The sequence below is a fragment of the Vulpes lagopus genome, chromosome 7 (assembly GCF_018345385.1).
Source record: "Vulpes lagopus strain Blue_001 chromosome 7, ASM1834538v1, whole genome shotgun sequence".
NCBI lineage: Eukaryota > Metazoa > Chordata > Mammalia > Carnivora > Canidae > Vulpes > Vulpes lagopus.
In genome coordinates this window covers 12,065,154-12,086,994 of record NC_054830.1, presented here as the reverse complement: position 1 = coordinate 12,086,994, position 21,841 = coordinate 12,065,154, and the positions used below count along the sequence as shown (strand labels likewise).

The following is a 21,841-nucleotide window of genomic DNA, read 5'->3' as shown; positions in this document are numbered from 1 at the left end:
GAAGAGACTACATATCCCGGCGCGCGCTGCGCTCTGAGGCTCAATGGGCGCCACCACTCCGCCCCCAGGTCATAATCGCGGTGCATCATGGGAGTTGTAGTACCGGGGCCGACCCGACGTGCACTGCGCGCTGGGGGGCCAATGCTTGCCTCAGATCACAATCGCGAGGCGTGACGGGAGTTGTAGTTCTGGGACGGCCGGGCACGCCTGGGAGACAGCTGGGAGCAAAGGGGCGGTTACGAGAAGAAGTGCCACGTGCCTTCCATGGCTTTGGTTCACGTTCCGCTTTGGGCGGTCTGCATGCTGCGGGTGGCCCTGGCCACCGTCTACTTTCAAGAGGAATTTCTAGACGGAGGTGAAGAGGCGACCCCCTTGGTGGTGGAGTGGGGGTGTAAGCTCACCAGCCCATAGCCCGAGTCCCCACTGGCTCCGATCCACCACCGCGAGGTCCGTGGTGGCGAATCCTTGAAGCTTCGAAGCTTCGAAGGTTCGAAGCCTCGAGCCTCCTTCTCCCCTCCCCTCCCCTCCCCAACACATACACCCTCCCTGACTCCAATAAGGAGCCTCAGCCCTAACCGGTGTTGTTTTCCCCCATAGAGCACTGGAGGAACCGATGGGTGCAGTCCACCAATGACTCTAAAATTGGTCATTTTAGACTCTCGTCCGGGAAATTTTATGGTCATAAAGAGAAAGATAAAGGTCAGTGCAGGAATGGTGAGAAAATCGAGCTAAGTGCACACACACACACACACCACCAACACCACCACTATACCAACCTTTCAAGGTAGGTGTGGCACACTCCTAACACCTCTTACAGCCCGTTCACCACTGGGGACACTAAGGCTTGCATAGGGTCTGGCATTACTTTTCTTCTTTCCTTTCTTTACTTGCCCAACATCAGTTCATTGTATACCAATTGGTCGCATGAGTTTAGAGACCCCAGGTCTTTGACCTGCAAAGGGAAAAAGGTCAGGGGATACTTCTCATTTTTGTTTTCACTTTACGAAGAATAAAATTGTGGTTAAAAGGTACATAGGTCTTATGGGTACAGAAAGGTTTATATATGTACACTCGGCTCAAGATAGGGAACATTTTCAGACGTCCCCCTTGTGCACACACCCCCGTCTCCCCAAGTCATCCCGGTGCCAAGGATGACTTCTGTCTTCTTCTCATTCCTGATGGTAAAAAGTGGACAAAGCGCAACTCGTTTGCCACCTACTCGCACAGAGCTGGTGAGATAAGAATGATTTTTACATTTTTTTAATTGTTGGGGGAAAGTCAAAAGGGGGATAGTATTTTATGACATGCAGAAATTACATAAAATTCAATAAATATATGAAATTTCAGGGTCCATAAACAAAGTTTTAATGGAACACAGCCATGGCCATTTATTTACATAGAGCTATGGGTTTTTTTTTCCTGCCCCAAGGCAGCAAGTTGGGACAGAGACCATATGGCCCACAAAGTCTAAAATATTTGTTCTCTGACTTTACAAAAAAGGTTTGCAGACCCCTGATTTAGATGGAAAGTTTCACTTTTCACCAACCTCCCACTCAGCCTCTACCTTGGCTATTACTCCAGGGTTGTCTTGATGGCAGCTTCCGGTTTTCTTTTGAATGTACATTGTTTTCTAAGTTACATGTTGACCAAAGAGTTGGTCAAAATTCACCCCATAGTACAAAAATGGAGTGAAATTAACAGATTGTTCCATCAAGCTTGTCCAAGGATGGGGTTTCCACTTAGTCATTTGGGGTTTTCCCTCACAATGTTTTTTCTTCTTCCAATCTGGAATCCCGAGATTCTGTGTTTCATTCACTCCAGCACACATCTACTAAGAGAGCACAAGGGCAAGACACTGGGGATACCAATTAATTTGGCCCCTTTCATTGTAGTCTCCCAGGGCCATTACACAGAAGTGGTAGATGGAAAGATGAATAGAATTTACTCCGACAGAGATGGGAAGTGGTGAGAGATGTTGGGGATGGTTGAGGAGGGTGGTGAGAGAGAGGAAAGTGGTGAATCTTGGCCTTAGGAATTGCCTAGATGGTAAGGTGGTAGAGAAGGGGGTGAACCTATGAATTATATGAGAAAGGAAGAATGGAAGGGGGAGAATGAGAGAGAGATGAGTGTAATAGTGGGTAGTCAGCTATGAGTTCAGGCTTGGACATATTGATAGAAAATGAAAATACCAAGTGCATTTATGATGGATCTCAGCATTGGCAGGTATGGGGGCAGGAATGTGGAGCAAGGAAGACTAGATTCTAGTAAGACTGGCTCTATTTTCAAGTCTATCTTCTACTCCAGTTAAAATAAGGATTTGGTACAGAGCCTGGTGGCTACTGAAAAAAGGAGGGTTTAGTCTTGAAGTGAACACCTTAACTTATAAAATATGAGATGATTCATGTGACAACAGGGTGGTATCTTTGTAAAAAGAGGGCAGCTACAGGCCAGTGCATTCCGTGCAGTGAAGTACATTTTTGCAGGTCAGCATTCTGTCCTCCATTCACTGTGGTATATCCGAAGCAACTATTTCAAGATGCAATTTAAAGAAAAGATGTAGGATGCTCTGTTTCTTAATTGAGTTGCTACATAAGCCTTAATGTATATTCCCTCCCTTTGGAAGATGAATCAAAACAAAATTCACTTCTTATCCATAATTAGGTTGCATATTTATCATTTAAAGCTGAAGTGTTTTGGTAATTTGAGACATGACAGTGGTATACCAAGCAAAAAAACAACTGTGTGTGGAAAGTTCTGTGGCAGCAGAGAGGCTGTTAGTGGTATGTCCATCATGTTTTATTGTAAAAATGTGTTTTTAGGCTCTGAATTGACATAAATTATTATTATTGGGGATGGGAGGACCACCATTTAATTCCCTGAGCACAGTGAGAGGGTCCCTGGGTGGCTCAGAGGTTTGGCGCCTGCCTTTGGCCCAGGTGCGATCCTGGAGTCCCGGGATCGAGTCCCACGTCGGGCTCCTGGCATGGAGCCTGCTTCTCCCTCCTCTTGTGTCTCTGCCTCTCTCTCTCTCTCTATGTCTATCATAAGTAAATAAATAAATATTAAAAAAAAGAACTGAGCACAGTGTCATTCCTAATGTTTCATGAGTATTTTTTGTTTAAAGGTCTGCAAACCACTCAAAATGGCCGATTCTATGCCATCTCTGCACGATTCAAACCATTTAGCAATAAAGGGAAGACTCTGGTCATTCAGTATACGGTGAAACATGAGCAGAAGATGGACTGTGGAGGAGGCTACATTAAGCTCTTCCCTGCAGATGTGGATCAGAAGAACCTTAATGGAAAATCCCAGTACTATATTATGTTTGGTGAGTTTAGATAGTACAAAACCACCATTTCTGGTGACTTTGAATCCTTCCACTTCATAGAATCCTCAGACTAAGACTTTACCAAAGTAGTAGTATCGGATATATCCAACCAAAGGTTTTTAAACTAATATAAAAAGACACCTGTGCCATTCTCTTGTACTTTCTTTAAAATATATATATTATATATATAAAATATATATATATTTATATATTAGAGAGAGAGTGAGTGGGGGAGAGGGGCAAAGGGAGAGAGGGAATCCTGAAGCAGACTCCCTGTTGAGTGCAGAGCTGGATATGTAACTCGGTCCCAGGATGTGTAACCCTAAGACCATGATCTGAGCCAAAATCAGGAGTTGGCCGCTTAACCAACTGAGCCATCCAGGTGCCCCCTATTGTACTTTAAGAAAGTTACTCAACATTAATGTAGCCTCAAGTATTGGAATATATCAGGAGTCAGCAGACCTTGGCCATGGGCCACATCAGCTCACAGCCTGTGTTTGTTATGCCCCATGAGCTGATAATGGTTTTAACATTTTTAATCATTGAAAAAATAATTGAAAGAAGGATAATATTTTTGACACATGAAAATGATAGGAAGGGCAAAATGTTTCCTGTCTAGCCCCTGCTGAGCTCTGGAATGCTTTAAATATCTCCTGATAACAGGAGTAATTGATTAAAAGTTGTGCTAGAATTGGGACAGGACCATGTTGGGCCACAGGAACTAGACATAACTGAAGGATGTGGATTCAAAAAGCTTTCAGAATGAAGAGGATTTGGGGAAAATGGAATAGGAAGCACCAGGAATCCATCTTCCCACCTAGACAACTATTTAACAACAGAATCTGATGTAACTGTTTTGGAACTCTGATGTCTGTGGAAGGATTGCATCTTCCAGGGGAAGAATGGAAAGGTTAGTTTTAGCTAGCTCTTAGCACAGTAAATATGTAACCTCCATTTCAAGTCACTCAGCAGGCAGCTGTGCATGTGCTCCTGGAGCAGTGTACACACAGCTTACAGAGAGGGTGGACAAAAAGGACCCTGTCCTCCAAATATAAAATCTGAGTTCTGATTGCTGATTGCTGCTTCTGATCACAGATGTGCAGACAAAGAGGTGAACAGCAGAGTTTTGTGTGTTATTGAAGTTAAAATGGTATAAATTCAAATTAGAGCATTATAACTTTAGGATGTTAAATGTAATCCCCATGGTGACCACAAAGAAAATATCCATAGAATATACACAAAAGGACATTAAAAAGGAATTAAACGTTTCCCTGAAAAAAAAATCAAGTAAAAGCAAAAGACAGCAATGCAGAAATGAAGAACAAAAAGCGGTATGGCGTATAGAAAATAGAGTGACAGGTGAGTCCCTTCTTAGCAGTAATTGCTTTAAATGTAAATGGATTAAACACTCCAGTCAAAAGACAAAGATTGGCAGAACGGATAAAAACACATGATCCACTATATGCTAATCTACAAAAGACTTATATGAGATCCAAAGACACGTGTTGAAAGTGAAAGGAAGTGAAAGGATATTCCAGGCAAATAGCACCCAAAGGAGAGCAGGGTGGTTATACTAATATCAGACAAAATCGACTTTAAAGAAATCAAAAAGGCTATAAGAGACAAAGGACATTATATATTAGTAAAAAGGTCAATATAGCAAGAAGATGTAACAATTATAAACATTTACACATCTAATGAACATCATAAACATGAAACAAAGAATGGTAAAATTGAAGGGAGAAGTGGATAGGGATGATAAATATTAGAGCAGAGATAAATGAAATCATGAATAGAAAAATAACAGAGAAAACCAATAAAAATCATAAAAATCAAAGTTGATTCTCCAAAAAGATCAACAAAATTGACAAAACCTTTAGCTAAATGGGCAAAGAAGACTCAAATTACTGAGACCAGGAATGGGATATTACTTCCAATTTTACAGAAATAAAGAGAATTATAAGACAGTGCTAGGAACAGTTGTACACTCCAAAATTGGATAACCTTGATGAAATAGACAAATTCCTAGAAACACAAACCCCGCCAAGACTCAATCATGAATACACAGAAAATCTGAAGAGAGCTATAAATAGAGAGCAGTAAGCGGAACTCTCCAAAGAAAAGTCCTAAATCTGTTGATCTCTCACAAATTCTACCAGATATTTACAGAAGAACCAATACCAATCCTTTTCAAACTTTACCAAAAAAAATGAAGAGGAAGGAACGTGTATTTCCTGACTCATCCTATGAGCTAGCATTATCCTGACACCAAAGCCAGATGCTACAAGAAAACTACAGAACAATGTCTTTGTGAATATTGATGCAAAAATCCTCTACAAAGTGCTAGCAAGAAGAATTCAGCAGCATATTAAAAAGGATTGTACCCCATGACCAAGTAGTATTTCTTCCTTTTCTGCAAGGATGATTTGAAATATGAAAATCTGGGGCACCTGGGTGGCTCAATGGTTGAGTGTCTGCCTTTGGCTCAGCGTGTGATCACAGGATCGAGGACCCTGCTTCTCTCTCTGCCTATGTCTCTGCCTCTCTCTGTGTGAATAAATGAATAAAATCTTGAATAAATGAATAAAATCTTAAAAAAAAGAAATATGAAAATCAGTCAATATTATATGATACATCAACAAAATGAAAGAAAAACACATAATCATCATAAATAATCAGAAAAGGCATTTGAAAAATTTAAAATTTTTACCATTTCAAAAACAGCTGACACACTAGGAATAGCAGGAAACTACTTCAACATAATAAAAGCTATCTATGAAAAACTCACAGCAAACCTACTCAGTGGTGAAAGACAAAGCTTTTTCTGTAAGATCAGGAACAAAGGAAGGATGCCCATTCTCACCACTTCTATTCAACATAGTACTGGAAGTCCTAGCCAGACCAATTAGGCAAGAAAAAATAAATAAAAGTCATCCAAATTGGAAAGGAAGAAATAAAATTATCTCTATTTGCAAATGACATCTTATACATAGAGGACCATAGGGATTGCACACAAAAAACTATTAGAACTAATGAATGAATTTACTGAAGTAGCAGGATACAAAGTCAACACACACACACATACAAAAAAAAAAAAAAAACAGTTGCATTTCCTGTATATGAACAATGAACAATCTGAAAGGGAAATTGCAAACACAATTCCATTTATAATAGCATCCAAGAGAGTAAAGTACTTAGGAATTGAGATGAAAGACTTGTACTGTGATAACTACAAAGTATTGCTGAAGGAAATTAAAGAAGATGTAAATGAAAGGAAACATATCCCATGTTCATGGATTGGAAGACTTAATAATGTTAAGATGTTAACATTAGCCAAAGCAATCTACAGATTCTAAAGCAATATACAGATTCAATCTAATTCCTATTAAAATTCCAGTGACTTTTTTTTTTTGCAGAAATGGAAATACACATTCTAAAATTCATATGAAATCTCAAGGGAGTCTGAATAGCCAAAATAATCTCAAAAAGGAAGACCAAGGGGCACCTGGAAGGCTCAGGTTGAGTGTCTGACTCTTAATTTCAGCTCTGGTCATGATCTCGGGGTCCTGGGATTGAGCCCCATGTTGGGCTCTGCACTTGGCAAGGAGTCTGCTTCGGGATTCTCCCCCTCCCTTGCCCTCTGCCCCTCCCCCCACTTACACATACACACGCATTCTCTCTCTCTTTCTCTCTCAAATGAATCTTAAAAAAAAAAAAAAAAGATGAAAGCTGGAGGACTCAAGTGTCCATCAGTGGATGAATGGATGAACAAATGTAGTGTAGTGTCCATACAAGGGATTATCTTTCACCTTCATAAAGGAGACAAATACTGACACCTGTTACAACATGAATGAAACTTGACGACATTATTCTAAGTGAAATAAGCCAGACACAAACAGACAAATACTACACAACTGTACTTATTTTAGATCCGTGGAGTAGTCAAATTTACAGACATCGAACATAGCATGGTGGTTGCCAGGAGCTGGGGGTCGGGGGGAATGAGAAGTTAGTTTTATGGGTATAGAGTTTCAGTTTTATAAGGTGAAAAGAGTCAGGGGATGGATGTTGGTGATGGTTGTGCAACAGTGTGAATGTATTTGATACAACCAAAGGTACACTTTAAAATGGTTAAGGTGGTAAATGTTATGAGTATTTTACCACAATTTAAAAAGTGAAAAAAAAAATCTTTTAAGAATGGAGATGTAGTTTTAAAATATCCATTGGCAATTTAAATTTGAGGAATTTTTTTTTTTTTTTTAATTCTTTTCTCTCATGATATGGATGTCTTGAAGAAATTTCCTCTGAATTTATCATGATCAGCATCAGGTTTCGGATACCTATTATGCTGTACTTGTGTTTATATACACCGCTGGTCATAGTGTTATACAGAAGCAGACAGAATAAGATATTAGATTATTTATTGGACTTAGATACAATCCTACCCTGTCTTGGAGGGTGAGGTGACTTGTCCAAGGCCACCGCATTACGTAGGTGTAGAGTTTCCGCCAACTGCATAGTTCCTGAGCCCTGCTCACTTCTCTCTACTCTCCCTTGTCTCCCTTTTACTCTTGAATTTAAAATGTGGAATGGAAAAGGTCTTTAGTTTGATTAAAAAGGAAATTAAAATGACTTGGTTTGGGTTGTTATTATTCTCTTAAAATAGGATGACAGATATATCTGGCAAAAAAAAAAAAAATATATATATATATATATATTACCTGTTGAACCAGAGATGATTTCACAAATATTTGATTTAGTTAGGTTTGGTGAACAAAATCACCAAATATGAGCCAGAATCCCCATCTTTTAAATATACATAGCATATTTGCTGCATCTGAATTGTGAAACCGCATACTTTGGAGGGAAAAAAAAGTGAATTACCTGTATTATATTTGCTCTTGACTCAGTTACATTTAACTTAAACCCACCGTGTCACTGTTAGAACACTTCCCTGTGATGCCTCAGCTCTCCCCCTTGGTAGGAGAGCAGCTTGCTGAGGCTTGTGATGGGGAAGAGAGTATATTTTATGGGGCCATTGCCATGGGCCTTACAAATGCAATCTTAGATTACGTTTAAAACCCTAGGAGGAGCACCTGGGTGGCTCAGTGGTTGAGCGGCTCCCTTTGGCTTATGTCGAGATTCCTGGGTCCTGGGATGGAGTCCTATATCAGGGTCCCCACAGGGAGCCTTGCCTCTCTGTGCCTCTCATGAATAAATAAATAAAACCTTAAAAAAAAAAAAAAACTAGGAAACTGGTAACACAGCTCTATTTTGCAAATAACAAAAGAAAAAACTGAGGCTCACAAAGATTAAACTTTCTTGCCCAAAGGCAGGTCAGCCTGTTTAGAGCCCTTCTGTCTGCCCCATTTCCTCATAAAAATACATGATGTGCATAAATATTTGATGATCGCTGTTAACAAAAAAATGTCCAGATTTTCTGGTCATGTCTGGACATGTTGTGAAGCTTAATTTAATATTTAAAGCATGTAGGTGCTTAGAAATAGGGAAATTCTGACCAATATTGCAGGAAAAATTTCATAGTTTAATCCCCAGGTAGTAGACTTTCATACAAATAGTTCACATACCATAGCTTTTGTTTTAAAAATTGAACTGGAATGTTTTCCAGTGATAAGAAAAAAAAAGGAAATTACATAAACAAGCATCCTCTGAGAGTTCTGGGAGGTAGACATGGTGTTCTTTGTCGGTCCCTCAGGATGCTACTTCCAAGTTCAATGTCACATCCACTCTGGCAAATTGATAATATCCTTTAAGTAATTATGTGCAGCCTGGATCTCTCTAATTCGGAAGGTTCATCACTGCAAGTTCTAGAAAAAAAATCGCAGTCATCTGCCTGTGTTTACACAGCCTCACAGAATCCCCAGGGGCCAGTGCTGGCACGGGTCAGTTGTGGTGGAATTTGATTTGAAACAGAAAGACACTCGGATGCTCTAGTACATTCCTATTGCTTAAAGTCAATAAAGCAGCGGCGGGGTAATTCCAAACATCCTCGGAAGGTCTGACAAATTTTCCAGATCCCTCTTGCAAACCTTGTTTTGTATATTCAGAAATCCTTAATCTGAATGTGTGTGTGTGTGTGTGTGTGTGTGTGTGTGTGTGTGTGTTTGGAGGGGTGGGGGTGGTCTTGGGACAAAATAATAACAAATAGTGAGCTTTGCCATATTAAATGCTTTACACACATTAGCCCATTTAATTGGCAAAATAGCTTTGGAAGATTAACATCCCCATTTTAGAAAACAGGACACAGGCATCGGGAGCTGGATAGTTGCAAATATGTCTCAGCACAATGAATGAGAGCTGGAATCCAAGCCAGCTAGTCTGGCTCTGAAGCCCTCACCCGGGCACAGGACACCACTCAGAGCTTTGGAACCAGCCCAAGCCTCAGGCAGCATGTCAGGGATGCTTCCTAGACTGTTAAATGTTTTTCTTACTCATGTGCTGCCTTACACTTGAGTCCAAAGTAGCTGCAGTGACCTGAGAAGTAACCTGAATGGAGAAGGGAGTCACTGTATCCACGACAAAGTCTGATTATTCCTGCACACGTAAGCTTCCGTCCTGGGATGTTACTCCAGGGGAACGGTTGGAGGTTTCCTGTGGTGATGCATTAGAGAAGGAAATTGAGAGCAGCTCGTATTTTTTTTTTTTTGTAGGACCCGATATTTGTGGATTTGATATCAGGAAAGTTCATGTTATTTTACATTTCAAGAATCAGTATCACTCAAACAAGAAATCAATCAGGTGTAAGGTAAGCGCTCTCATAGCCAAATCTGTAATTGTGTTAGCTCTTAATGATAACATAATTTAGAGAAAATAGTTTTGATCTTAAAATAATTTGAATTGAACCAGGGATGGATCTTAGCAACACGCCCCTTGCCTCTGGTTTCCAGTTTAGCAGGCTCTTTGGAGACGCATATATACTTTGGTGGCTTGTTTTCTGAAGTTTGTGCCCATCAGGAGGGCAGACTCACTTTTTACTGTGAGCGGTATTATGATTTGCCTTGTAAGGGTTACAACAGTATAGTCTCATTTTGGCTCTATCCATCCTCACTAAGGAATGAAATATTCAGGATGGGAAAAAAATGTACTGGAGAAATTAATCTTCAAAATACCAAAGCATTTACAAATGGGAGTGTTTCAAAAATGAGAGCATACTTTCTTACCTTCTACCCATGGATCCTGTGAAAATAACACTTTATGCCTTGAGGCCCAGCCAGGGCTTCTCCAAAGAGGCAGCTTGCATCAGGTCCTGGGCGCTGGGCCCATGGAAGGGAAATACACTTCCTGATGCACCCTCTCTACTTGACTGTGGCCGCCAGGAAGCAGGGACCTGTCCCCAGGGGCACTCCCAGTGCTCAGAGCTCCTACATGGGAGGCCTCCATGGATCTGGGCAATTCTGGGCAGGAGGCCAAAGTGCAATTCCAGAGCATGTTGACAGCATGAAGGGGAAGTATCCATAACCACCCTTTATTCAGTCCTGACCCAAGCTGGGGGTGTGAGGGGAGGTGAGTCTCCATCAGCAGCATGGTTCTTCTTGGGGTTCCACCCACTGACTTCATGGCTACAAAAGATCACTGGGTCCCCTCTACATGGGAAGGCCTGACATCCCTCCTGTAGGTGTGAGGGAGGGCTCAAAATCCAAGTCTTTCTCCCCTGTCTTAGCATGTACATTTTGCAACTGATTCCCAAGAAATTGTCTAGTTGCGCATCAGGTGTTTGGGAGGAAGCAAGGGTGATACCATGGAGGCTGTGCAGTCCGGCCTGGACCACGCTGGGGAGGTTAGAGCTTGATCAGCTCAGGTCAGCCAACCAATAGCCCTCACCACCCAGAAGGGCACCCTCAGGCTGATGACACTCTCAGATGTGTGCTATTTCTGCAACCTGTTAGAAAAATAAAATACTTTTATTGAAGGAGCACTGACAGCAGGGAGTCTTCCCAAGTAAGGAGCAGCTATCTCCGGGGAGGGGCTTCTTTTCATTCTGTGATGCCATGAAGGAATGGCTGAGAATCTCCCCTGCAGGTCAGCCCTCAAGGGTCTTCAAGGAGAGGGTCAGATCTGCATGTTAGAAAAATACCTCAGGTGTTCTGGGGACAAGGGGCGGAGAAACATGGTGATCAGTAGGCAGAGAGAAATGTGAGATTGTTAGGCCAAGGCTTCAGTGGGATGCAGAACAGGGGAACGTTTTGACGGATAATTCAGGGGTGGGACCCAGAGGACTTCACAATGTTTGCAATGTGAGTACTGGGGATGTGGACATTAAGTCTCAGCAGCATTGCTGCTAATCAGCCGGAAAAGCAAAGGCCAGTAAGGGGGCCAGGGAACACAGGGATTTGTGTCTAGAACTGTTGGTTGTGAAATCCTGGCAGGCATCCCGGTAGAGGTGTCCAGTAAGTTGTTGGAAACTGTGGTCTGAAGCTCAGGCCAATGGTTGAGATTAAAGATCCTGGCTTGGAGCTGTTGTATATGTGCAGGGGTGGATGTTCTCTCTCAGGAGGCTCTGCACCTGTGGATTTCTGTGGTTAAGTCCTGGAAGGTCCTAACAACCCGGCCAATGAGGCCAAAGTCTAAATTAGGAAAGGTGCGTGGAGACCAAGACAGGCAGGGATCAGGGAGTGAGCGTTGGAAGAAGTGTGTACTCAGCTGTCACAGCGAACTACAGAGGTTGAGAGGGACACAGAACAGACAGAGCCATTTGGCCATGGCGTGGACAGCAGTGGCCTATCCCGCAAGGCAGAGCAGAGGCGTACTGCAGGAACTTTGACCTTTGGCTCTTAGCAGAGGGAGGATAATCCTGACAGAACCTTTAAGATGCTGAGGCCATGGCTCCCAAACCTGAGCAGCATCAGCATCTCTGGAGGGTCTGTGAAAGAGACTGGAGGGTCCGCCCTAGGGCAGATACAGCAGGTCATGCTGACCTGGTGACGGACATTCCCCAGGCATCCCCAGTGACCCCCATGCTGTCCCAGCCCCACTTCGAGAACTGGCCGCTGCTGGAGCATGATGCAGGAGTCCCCTCTGCTGCTGAATGCTTCCCCTGGGTCTGGTCTGGGGCTTTACGACCAAGACAGGCACTGGGCCTGCCCTCGCAGAGCTTAAATTGTTGGACAGCTCAGAGCATTAGAAAGTTCTTCCTTGTATTGAGAAATCGACTGGGCTTCATTTGGTATCTTTCAGAGTACCGAACAGGAAGTTGTTTTCCACGTAACTTGTCATAAATCAGAGCAGTGGTCCCTTGGCGTATGCCCACCACCCTGTCGTAACCACCTGTGGGGGGTCTAGCTAGGTAGGAGCCATCATCTACACCAAAGGAGATCATCCACTCAAGTCTGCTTGGCAGTGAGGAAGTTTGGTACAAAGGGGTGATTTCTTCTGTAGGACGCATTTTTTTAAGTCAAGTCAACCCTGTCCCTAGAACCACTCTCCTTTGCTATTTGTAACAAGCCTTTGAAGACTTAAACCACATACGTAGACCTGCCCTGAAATGCCAAGATCTCATCGTTATCCTTTCTCCCCTTAAAACATGCAGGTTGATGGTTTTACACATCTCTATGCTCTGATTTTAAGACCCGACCTCACTTATGAAGTGAAGATTGATGGTCAGTCAATTGAATCCGGTGGCATCGAGTATGACTGGAACTTAACATCACTTAAGAAGATGGAGAAGACCTCTGCAGAGTCCAAGGATTGGGAGCAAGTTGAAGATGGCAAATCCCAGGTGTGGATTTTTCCCAAAAAATTCTAGAGAGTGTGCCAGTGAGGTTTGTAAGTACTCAGGTCCTGTGGGATTGTTGTGATGCTAGTAATCAATCATGATGTCAACATTATCACAAAATGTCTTCTCTGGGGGCACCTGGGTGGCTCAGTCAGTTAAGCATCCAACTCTTGATTTCAGCTCAGGTCATGAGCTCATGTTTGTGAGATGGAGCCTCATGTTGGGCTCTATGCTAGGCATGGAGCCTGCTTAAGATTCTCTCTCTCTCTCTCAAAAAAAAAAAAAAGATTCTCTCTCTCTCTCTCTCTCTCTCTCTCTCTCTCTCTGCTCCTCTACCCTGGCTCCCAGCTCACACTCTTTCTCTGTTAAAAAAATAATAAGAACTTTTAAAAATCGATCTTTCTTAAAAAATGGGTCTTCCCCAGAGCATCTGCTGCTGATCACAAAGCTTCACCCAGTGATGTAGAATAGTTTTATAATATTTGAGATGAAAGCAAGTAAATTTTATTTTTTAACCATTTATTTCTAAAAAGAAAAAGGAAAATGCATCAGCAACCTTTATAAAAATGATTTTTTTATAATTTTGAATTTGAACAAAGTATTTTTTGAGCATCACACTTGTCACTGACAACCAAGAATCCATTACCATAATGGCTACGCATTCGTTTCCTAGGGCTACCATAACAAAGTACCATGAAGTAGGTGGCTTAAAATGGCAGAAGTGTATTTTCTAACGGTTCTTGAAGGCAGAAGGCAGAAATCTGGGGGTCAGCAGGGTCACACTCCTTCTAAAGGATCCAGGGGATAATCTGTCCTTGTTTCTTCCAGCTTCTGTTGGCTCCAGGAGTTTCTTGGCTGGTAGACATCATTCCCTGCCTCTGCCTCCTCATGGCCTTCTCTTCTTGTGTTCTTTCTGTCTCTTATAAAGATGTTTGCCCTTGGGTTTAGAACCCACTGGATAATCCATAATGACCTGCCTTGAGATCCTTTTCTCATTATAAGCTCGCATTCCAAGATTCTAGATTTAGGATGTGGACAAACGATTCCTGGGAACCACCGCTCAACCCACTGCGAGCTACCTTCTGTCTTGTTTTGTTTTTGTTTTCAGTTTGTGTTTATTGTTGCAACATTTTATTTTGAACATCAAACACCACACCAAACCCATGAGCCATTTATCTTAAGACAATTGTCTTTGCCATAACTAAAAGTACTGGACTATGTGTTTTTTTTTTTTTTTTTAAGATTTAAGAGTGATAGCGAGAGCCGGAGAGAGATAGCATAAGAGGAAGAGGGAGAGAGAATATGAGGCAGACTCCCATGCTGAGTGCAGAGCGTGACACAGGGCTCCATCTCACCACCCTGAGATCACGACCTGAGCCAAAACCAAGAGTCAGTCACTTAACAGACTGTGCCACCCAGGCACCACTGGACTGTGTTTACAATTAATTTCGGCAACTTAAAACTGATCGGTGGCACTGTTGACGATCAAATATGCCATCATGGACAATGTAATCTGTAAAGCAAAAGAACAAAGTTTCTCCCTCCCTTGCTTACCGTCAAAACAGACCAAAATAGTAGTTTTCACCTGGAAAGAGCACTTACTTTATTTTTTTAAAAGATTTTATTTATTCATGAGAGACACACACACACACAGATATAGGCAGAGGGAGAAGCAGGCTCCCTGTGGGGAGCTGATGAGGGACTCGATCCCAGGACCCTGGGATCACAACCTGAGCCAAAGGCAGATGCTCAACCACTGAGCCACTCAGATGCCCCAAGAGCACTTATTTATTTATTTATTTATTTATTTATTTATTTATTTTTTAAGAGCACTTACTTTAAACAAGGCAGAGAATGGCAAAGGAACTGAACCTGCAGCCCTCTGGGTGTGCAGAAGACAAGGTCTTGGGATGAAAGTCCTGGATGCCTGAGTGCCAGCTAGCAGGGCTATGTGTCTCAGGGCCGAACGTCCGCAAGCGGGATCCCTGGTGGAGCCTAATCAACCTTTCAAAAGCTGGCCTCCAGACTGGCTGTGTTTCGTCCATATGTTTGGTTCCGTGTGAGTTCCTCAACAAATTAGTTCACGATGACATTATGATTTAATTGCCCGCAATCATAAGGAGCCAGCGACTCAGATTGAATTGTAACCATTTCCTGGTCCCAGCACAAGAGTGGTTCATCTGTTTCCAGTTGGGGTAGGGGCCAAAAGCAGTAGGGGAGGTGACCAAATCCTGGGTACCAATCATTGAGAAGTATTACATATCATGGAAAAGCCACAGTCTAAATGCAAAATGTTACTGTTTTTCAGTTATTCTAAAAGAGAAAGTATCTTTATATACAACTTTTATGTGTTTATGTTATCTGCATATTAATCCATGGCACCTTTTCTTCATCCATTTATTCAAATATTTGTTCAGTACCTACTAAGCCACATATATACATAGAGATGTGTATGTGTTATATACATGTGTATATATATGTGTATTACACGTGTGTATGTGTACATGTACCATACATGTGTATTATATATGTGTATACAGATGTGTTCATGTGTATCATATGCCTGCATATGTGCATATATGTGTACATATGTATCTATATGTGTATAGTGTGACTGTTAATGTATATAGAGAGAAGGTCTATATAACATAACTGCTTTTCTCCTGCTACCCCAGATAAATAAGTCTTGGAACATTCCTTGGTGGTCCAGCTTCTCTGGAACATTCCATGTATGAGTGCTATGTAGAAAGACCACCTAACCAGTAGTGACTGTGTGGCCCCTCACTTCTCATTCCTTTTTGGCCCATCTTTTTTTTTTTTTTTTTTTAGATTTGTTTACTTATTTTAGAGAGAATTTGTGCAAGTGGGAGGGAGGGGCAGAGAGAGAGAGGGAGACAAGCAGACTTTGTGCTGAGCAGGGAGCCCGGCACAGGGCTCAATCCCAGGACCCTGAGATCATGACCTGAGCTGAAGCCAGGAGTCGGCCATTTAACTGACTGAGCCACACAGGCGCCCCTTGTCCCCTCATTTTAACTTCAGCCACTATTTTGAGTTTCGCCCACTGTTGTTCCTCTCACCAGCGTGGGAACGGTAGTGTAATCATGCCAAGGCTTATGGGAAAAATGCTGGCAGTGTGTGGCCCCCTGAGACCCTCGGTGGGACTGGGAACTGAACACTTGGCCCTTTAACCACCAAATTGATTGCGATCAGTGCCATGGACCCGCTCCTGACTCTTGGTAGGCAAGAATTTCTTTTCTCAAATCTGGGAATCAATTTTTTTTCTTACACACATTTAAGGACTGGGAGAAGCATTTTCTGGACGCCAGTGCAAGCAAGCCAAGTGACTGGAATAGTGAGCTGGATGGGGACTGGCAGGCACCCATGCTACAGAAGCCTCCATACCAGGTACATGGCACCTTCTCCCGGGGATGACCCTCCCCGGCCTTGGCCTGCGTCCCTTGGGGCCACCACTTAGAGTTTGTTGTTGCAGGATGGCCTGAAACCAGAGGGTATAGACAAAGACATTTGGCTCCACCAGAAGATGAAAAACACCAACTATTTGACGGAATATGACCTCTCCGAATTTGAGAACATTGGTGCCATTGGACTGGAGCTTTGGCAGGTCATGTTTTTTTTTTTTTTAAGATTTATTTATTTATTCATTCATGAGAGAGACAGACCGAGGCAGAGACATAGGCAGAGGGAGAAGCAGGCTCCCTGCGGAGTCTGACGCGGGACTCGATCCCAGGACCCCGGGAACACGACTTGAGCCAAAGGCAGATGTTCAACCAATGAGCCAGCCAGGTACCCCTGATCATGTGGTTTTAAGTTTGCTGTAGTTTGAGAACTCTGAGCATCGGCCTAAACTCCTTCATTCATATAGCTGGTACTGTGTGCCTGGCGCCCATACCTGGATCTGAGACATACAGTGCAGACAAAACAGACATCCTTTCTGCCCTCTGGGCACTTCCTAGCTGCCTCCCTGCCCCCTGGGAATTCGTCACTCTTCTGTTTGGGTGGTGCTGCTGCTGCTGGCCATGGCCTCCTTTGCCCAGTAAGGTTGTTGGGCAGCAGTTGGCAACCATCGCGGAATGCTCGGGTCACTTGGGTGCTCTTCCAAGTCTCCATGCCCAAGTAGCACTGAGGACCAGTTAAATCAGCATGCCCAGGGGTAAGGACAGGCATCAGGAGTTTCTAAAATGTTGTTGGCCATCCCAATATGCAGCTAAGTTTTTTTTTTTAAGATTTTATTTACTTATTTATTTATTTATTTATTTGAGAGAGAGAGAGAGAAGCATGAACAGGAGGAGGAGGCAGAAGGAGAGGGAGAAGCAGGCTCCCAGCTAAGCAGAAAGCTGCCCGTGGGGCTTGATCCCAGGACTCTGGGATCGTGACCTGAGCTGAAGGTAGATGCTTAACCAACTGAGGCAACCAGTGCCCCAATATGCAGCTAAGTTTCAGAACCAGTGCCTGAGAGGGAACAGGACGTTTTAGAAATGGGTTTAAGCAGGTGCTACTGTCAAGGGTCAATCACTGTGACAGCACTGAGCCAAATACAACTGTTTCTTGGTGGAACGCTGCCATATTCCTCCCATCAGTAAGGAAGGCCTCATTTTCATCCACAGGTGAGATCAGGAACCATCTTCGATAACTTCCTAATCACAGATGACGAAGAATATGCTGAGAATTTTGGCAAGGCTACTTGGGGGGAAACAAAGGTACAGTGCACACAATGAACTTTTTGTTCATTATTCATTTATGTCTGTACTTGAGTCTAACATACAGGAAAGGGCTTGATGACTTTTCAATAGTGAACATCCCACCCAGATCAAGATACAGAACATTAGCTGGGTTCCGGGAACCTCCTTGCATCCCCTCCCAACTACCACCCATCCCCAAAGGAACTACCACCACACAACCATTTGACTTCCTTTTGAAATTTGTATAAATGGAGCCATCTGATATTTACTGATCTGGGCAGTGGTGTGAGATTCATATTGTCAAATATGGCAGTAGCTCAGTTTTAGCGTGTGAATATTCCAGAAGGTAGGTACCCATTCTCTGTTGATGTGGCTCTGGATTGCTTCCAGCTTGTGGCCTCATGAATAAAGCCATTACCATCATTCATGTGTATGCCCAGGAGAGGACAGGCTGGGTCACAAGATCCCACGCAGCCAAACAGTTTTCAAGGTGTCATCCTATTTTCTGCTTCCTTGTGCGGTAGGGGAGAGTCTCAGTTTACCCACATCTTTGGCTATTGCTTGGTACTATTGTTAGTTGTTGACGAGTCAGATTTCTGAAGTATAATTTACATACTGCAAGACACTCTTTTTTAGTGGAGAGGCCTGTGAGTTTTGGCAAATGAATCCAGTTGTGAAACCACCACCACCAATCTAGATGCAGAAGAGTGTCATCACCCTTAAACTCTCCTTGGGCCCTTTGTAGCCAGACCCTCTCCCACTCCAGGCCCCTACTGATCTGGTATCTGCCCCTATTGTCTCACCTTTTCCAGAGTGTCCTTAAATGGATGGACCTAGCATGCGGTCTTTTTTGAGCCTACTTCTCAAACGTAATGTGTCTGGGATCCGTCCATGTTGATGGGGTAGCAGTCAGTAGTTAGTTTCTTTGTATTGCCGAGGGGTTTTTATCTGTTCACCAGCTGGCAGACAATTGGGTTGTTTCCAGTCTTTGACAGATGAAGGAAGCTCTAATAAATATTTGCTTACATTTTGTGTGTGTGTGTGTATGTGTGTGCTTTTAGTTCTTTGGGATAAATAGCCAGGAAGAGCTGAGTCCGACAATAGATATTTAACCCCATAAGAAACTGCCAGGCTGTTCCCAGGGGCGCTGTGCTGTCTCCCATCCTCACCGGTGCTGGGGAGTGGGAGTGTCTCTAGGTAGGTAGTAGTAGCTCCAGTTTTCGCTTTAGTTGTGTTACCCTGATGACAAATGAAGGTTGGCACTGTTTTATGGCTTTTGTGGCCATTCAGACATCCTCTTTTGTGAAATGCCTGTGTTTTACTTATTGTTTTAATTGAAGCACAGTTGGCGTACAATATTATATTAGTTTCGGGTGTACAACATAGTGATTCAACATGTATATACATTATGAAATGCTTGCCACCATAACTCGCTACCATCTGTCACCATACAAAGTTATTACAATATCATTGACTATATTCTCTATGCTCCACATGACATCCCCATGACTGACTTATTTTATAACTGAAACTTTATACCTTTCGACCCCCCTTCGCCCATTTCACTCACCTCCTAACCCTGCCTCTGGCAACCATCAATGTGTTCTCTGTTTCTGTAAGTTCATTTTTAAAAAACAATCCATATAAATGAGATCATATGGCATTTGTTTTTCTTTGTCTTACTTATTTCACTTAGCATAATGCTCTCATGGTGTTGCAAATGGCAAGATCTCATTCTTTTTTTATAGCTGAGTAATATTCTACTGTGTGTGTATGTAGACACACATGTACACATACATATTTATCACATTTTCTTCATCTGTCGATGGATAGTTGGGTAGCTCTCGTGTCTTGGCTATTGCAAATAACACTGCCATAAACATGGGGGTGCAGATGTCTTTTTGAGATAGTATTTTCATGTTCTTCAGATAAATAGCCAGAAGTAGAATTACTGGCTTATATGGTATTGCTATTTTTAAATTTGGAGAGGGCGTCATATTGTTTTCTGTAGTGATTGTACCAATATACATTCTCACCAACAGTGTAGGAGGGAACCCTCTTCCCTACATCCTTGGCCAACACTGCTTATGTAGTATTTTCTTTTTGGTACTAGCCACTCTAACAGGTATGAGTTGATATCCCATTGTGGTTTTAATATGCCTTTCCCTGGGATGCTTGGGTGGCTCAGCGGTTTAGCGCCTGCCTTCAGCCCAGGATGTGATCCTACAGTCCCAGGATCAAGTCCCACATTGGGCTCCCTGCATGGAGCCTGCTTCTCCCTCTACCTATGTCTCTGTCTCTCTCTCTCTCTGTGTCTCTCATGAATAGATAAAAATCTTTTACAAAAATAATATGTCTTTCCCTGACGATGAGTGCTGTTGAGCATCTTTTCCTGTGCCTGTCAGCCTTCTGTATGTATTTTTTGGAAAATGTCCGTTCAGATCCTCTGCCCATTTTTTAATCAGACTTTTTTTTGCTATTAAGTTGTATAAGTTCTTATACCTTGGGTATTAATCCCTTATCAGATATGACTTGCAACTATTTTTCTCCCATTCAGTAGGTTACCTTTTCATTTTGTTGATGGTGAGCCATTTTATTCTCAAATCTGATTTCTGCTGCAAAGCTTTACTCAAGTTCTTCAAGAACAACTGTGGAAACCTTCTTGATGTGCCTGTACCCCTAGCCCTTCTGTTGGTCCCATGTGCCTGAACTTTTTCACTTAGGCTCAGAGGACTCCTTCATTGCCTATCCACTGCTCAGCTTATTGAAGGATGGGGGCCCAGATACTCTGGGAATAGAAAGAAGTGGAGGGGGGTGTATTTATTCCCTGTGACTCTTGCAACAGATTACCACAAACTGGCTGGCTTGAAACAACACAAATTTATCACCTCACAGTTCTGGAGGCCAGAAGTCCAAAATCCAGTATCACTGGGCTAAAATCAAGGCCTTAGCAGGGCAACGCTCCCACCAAAGGCTCTAGGGGAGCATCCTTCTTTCGCTTCTTGCAGCCGCTGGTGGCTCCTGATGCTCCTTGGTTTGTGGCCACGTGGCTCTAATTTCTGCCTCTGTCTTCACATTGGTCTGTTCCTCTTGTATCTTTGTATGTATCAAGTCTCTCTCTGCCTGTATCCCATGAGGACACTGGTGATGGAAGTTAGGGTTTGGGATAATCTTCCCATCTCAACATGCTTAACTTAATCATATTTGCAAAGACCCCTTTCCCAGAGAAGGTCTAGGGATTAGGGCCTGGCATCCTCAGGGTAGGGGGGTGCAGTTCATCCAAGCTGCCCCTGGGGCAGTGTGGAGGCTTGCAAGAAGGCAGAGGCAGGCTGAATGTGGACACCCAATCCACTCCCTGGAAACATAACCCCCAGCAGCTAATGTCTCATGTCTCTGTTTCTTTCTCCAAGGGCCCCGAAAGGGAGATGGATGCCATACAGGCCAAGGAGGAAGTGAAGAAGGCCCGTGAGGAAGATGAGCAGGACTTGCTGATGGGCAGGTTTGGTGGGCAAGAAAACATTTTCCAGAGATTTCATAAGAGGGATGAACTTTAGTCATTCCCACCTCAGATAAAGATGACTGGTAAAACCTTGCTTTTACTTTAATCGACATGTAAAAGTGCAAATGTCAACATATGTGGTAATTTGTCCAGTTTTCTTTGAAAACGTTCCTATGCTTCTCAGTGGGGTTGGCCTGGTGTTCCGTCAGCCTCAGCCCTGCGTACCAAGATGTTGTCTCTCGACAAACCTGAGTGCTAGGAGTCAGAGGCCGGTAAGGGTCTGGCCAAAGATACGATGCTCTTTCCTGAGCCCCTAAAATGTTTTATAAATAAAAGTTGGTAAAACATATTTTTAAAAAGGAAAAATGATGCCTTATTTCTTCAGGCTGCAAATTACCAACAGCATATGCTAACCTTTTCCAATATGAAAACTTTACACGTCATTAGTGTAGAAAGGTTTTGCAGGCTTCACCTGTACACTGGTTATTTTGGAAAACCCGGATGTGTGTGCACAGACCTTTGACGTGCCATACAGAAGCCACTGCTTCTTTTCCCTCTGTGACCCACTTCTGTGGCCTTTT

General features: G+C 43.0%; 1 protein-coding gene across 1 annotated transcript; it reads left to right on the top strand.

The window, feature by feature from the left end:
• The first annotated feature begins 264 nt into the window (after window positions 1-264).
• On the top strand, window positions 265-21,567 carry CALR3 (calreticulin 3). The gene is made up of 9 exons (XM_041763851.1): window positions 265-355; window positions 598-699; window positions 3,125-3,328; window positions 10,000-10,094; window positions 12,876-13,064; window positions 16,359-16,466; window positions 16,552-16,683; window positions 17,687-17,779; window positions 21,172-21,567. The coding sequence occupies exons 1-9, from the start codon at window positions 265-267 to the stop codon at window positions 21,313-21,315; spliced, it is 1,158 nt and encodes a 385-aa protein (XP_041619785.1). The 3' UTR covers window positions 21,316-21,567.
• The last annotated feature ends 274 nt before the right edge of the window (window positions 21,568-21,841 follow it).

Excerpts from the sequence above, each read along its gene's own strand:
- CALR3 (XM_041763851.1), top strand. The coding sequence starts at position 265 with ATGGCTTTGGTTCACGTTCCGCTTTGGGCGGTCTGCATGCTGCGGGTG. Across the intron at positions 13,065-16,358 it reads TTGAAGATGGCAAATCCCAG|GACTGGGAGAAGCATTTTCT; the intron begins GTGTGGATTTTT and ends CACACATTTAAG. Across the intron at positions 17,780-21,171 it reads CTACTTGGGGGGAAACAAAG|GGCCCCGAAAGGGAGATGGA; the intron begins GTACAGTGCACA and ends TCTTTCTCCAAG.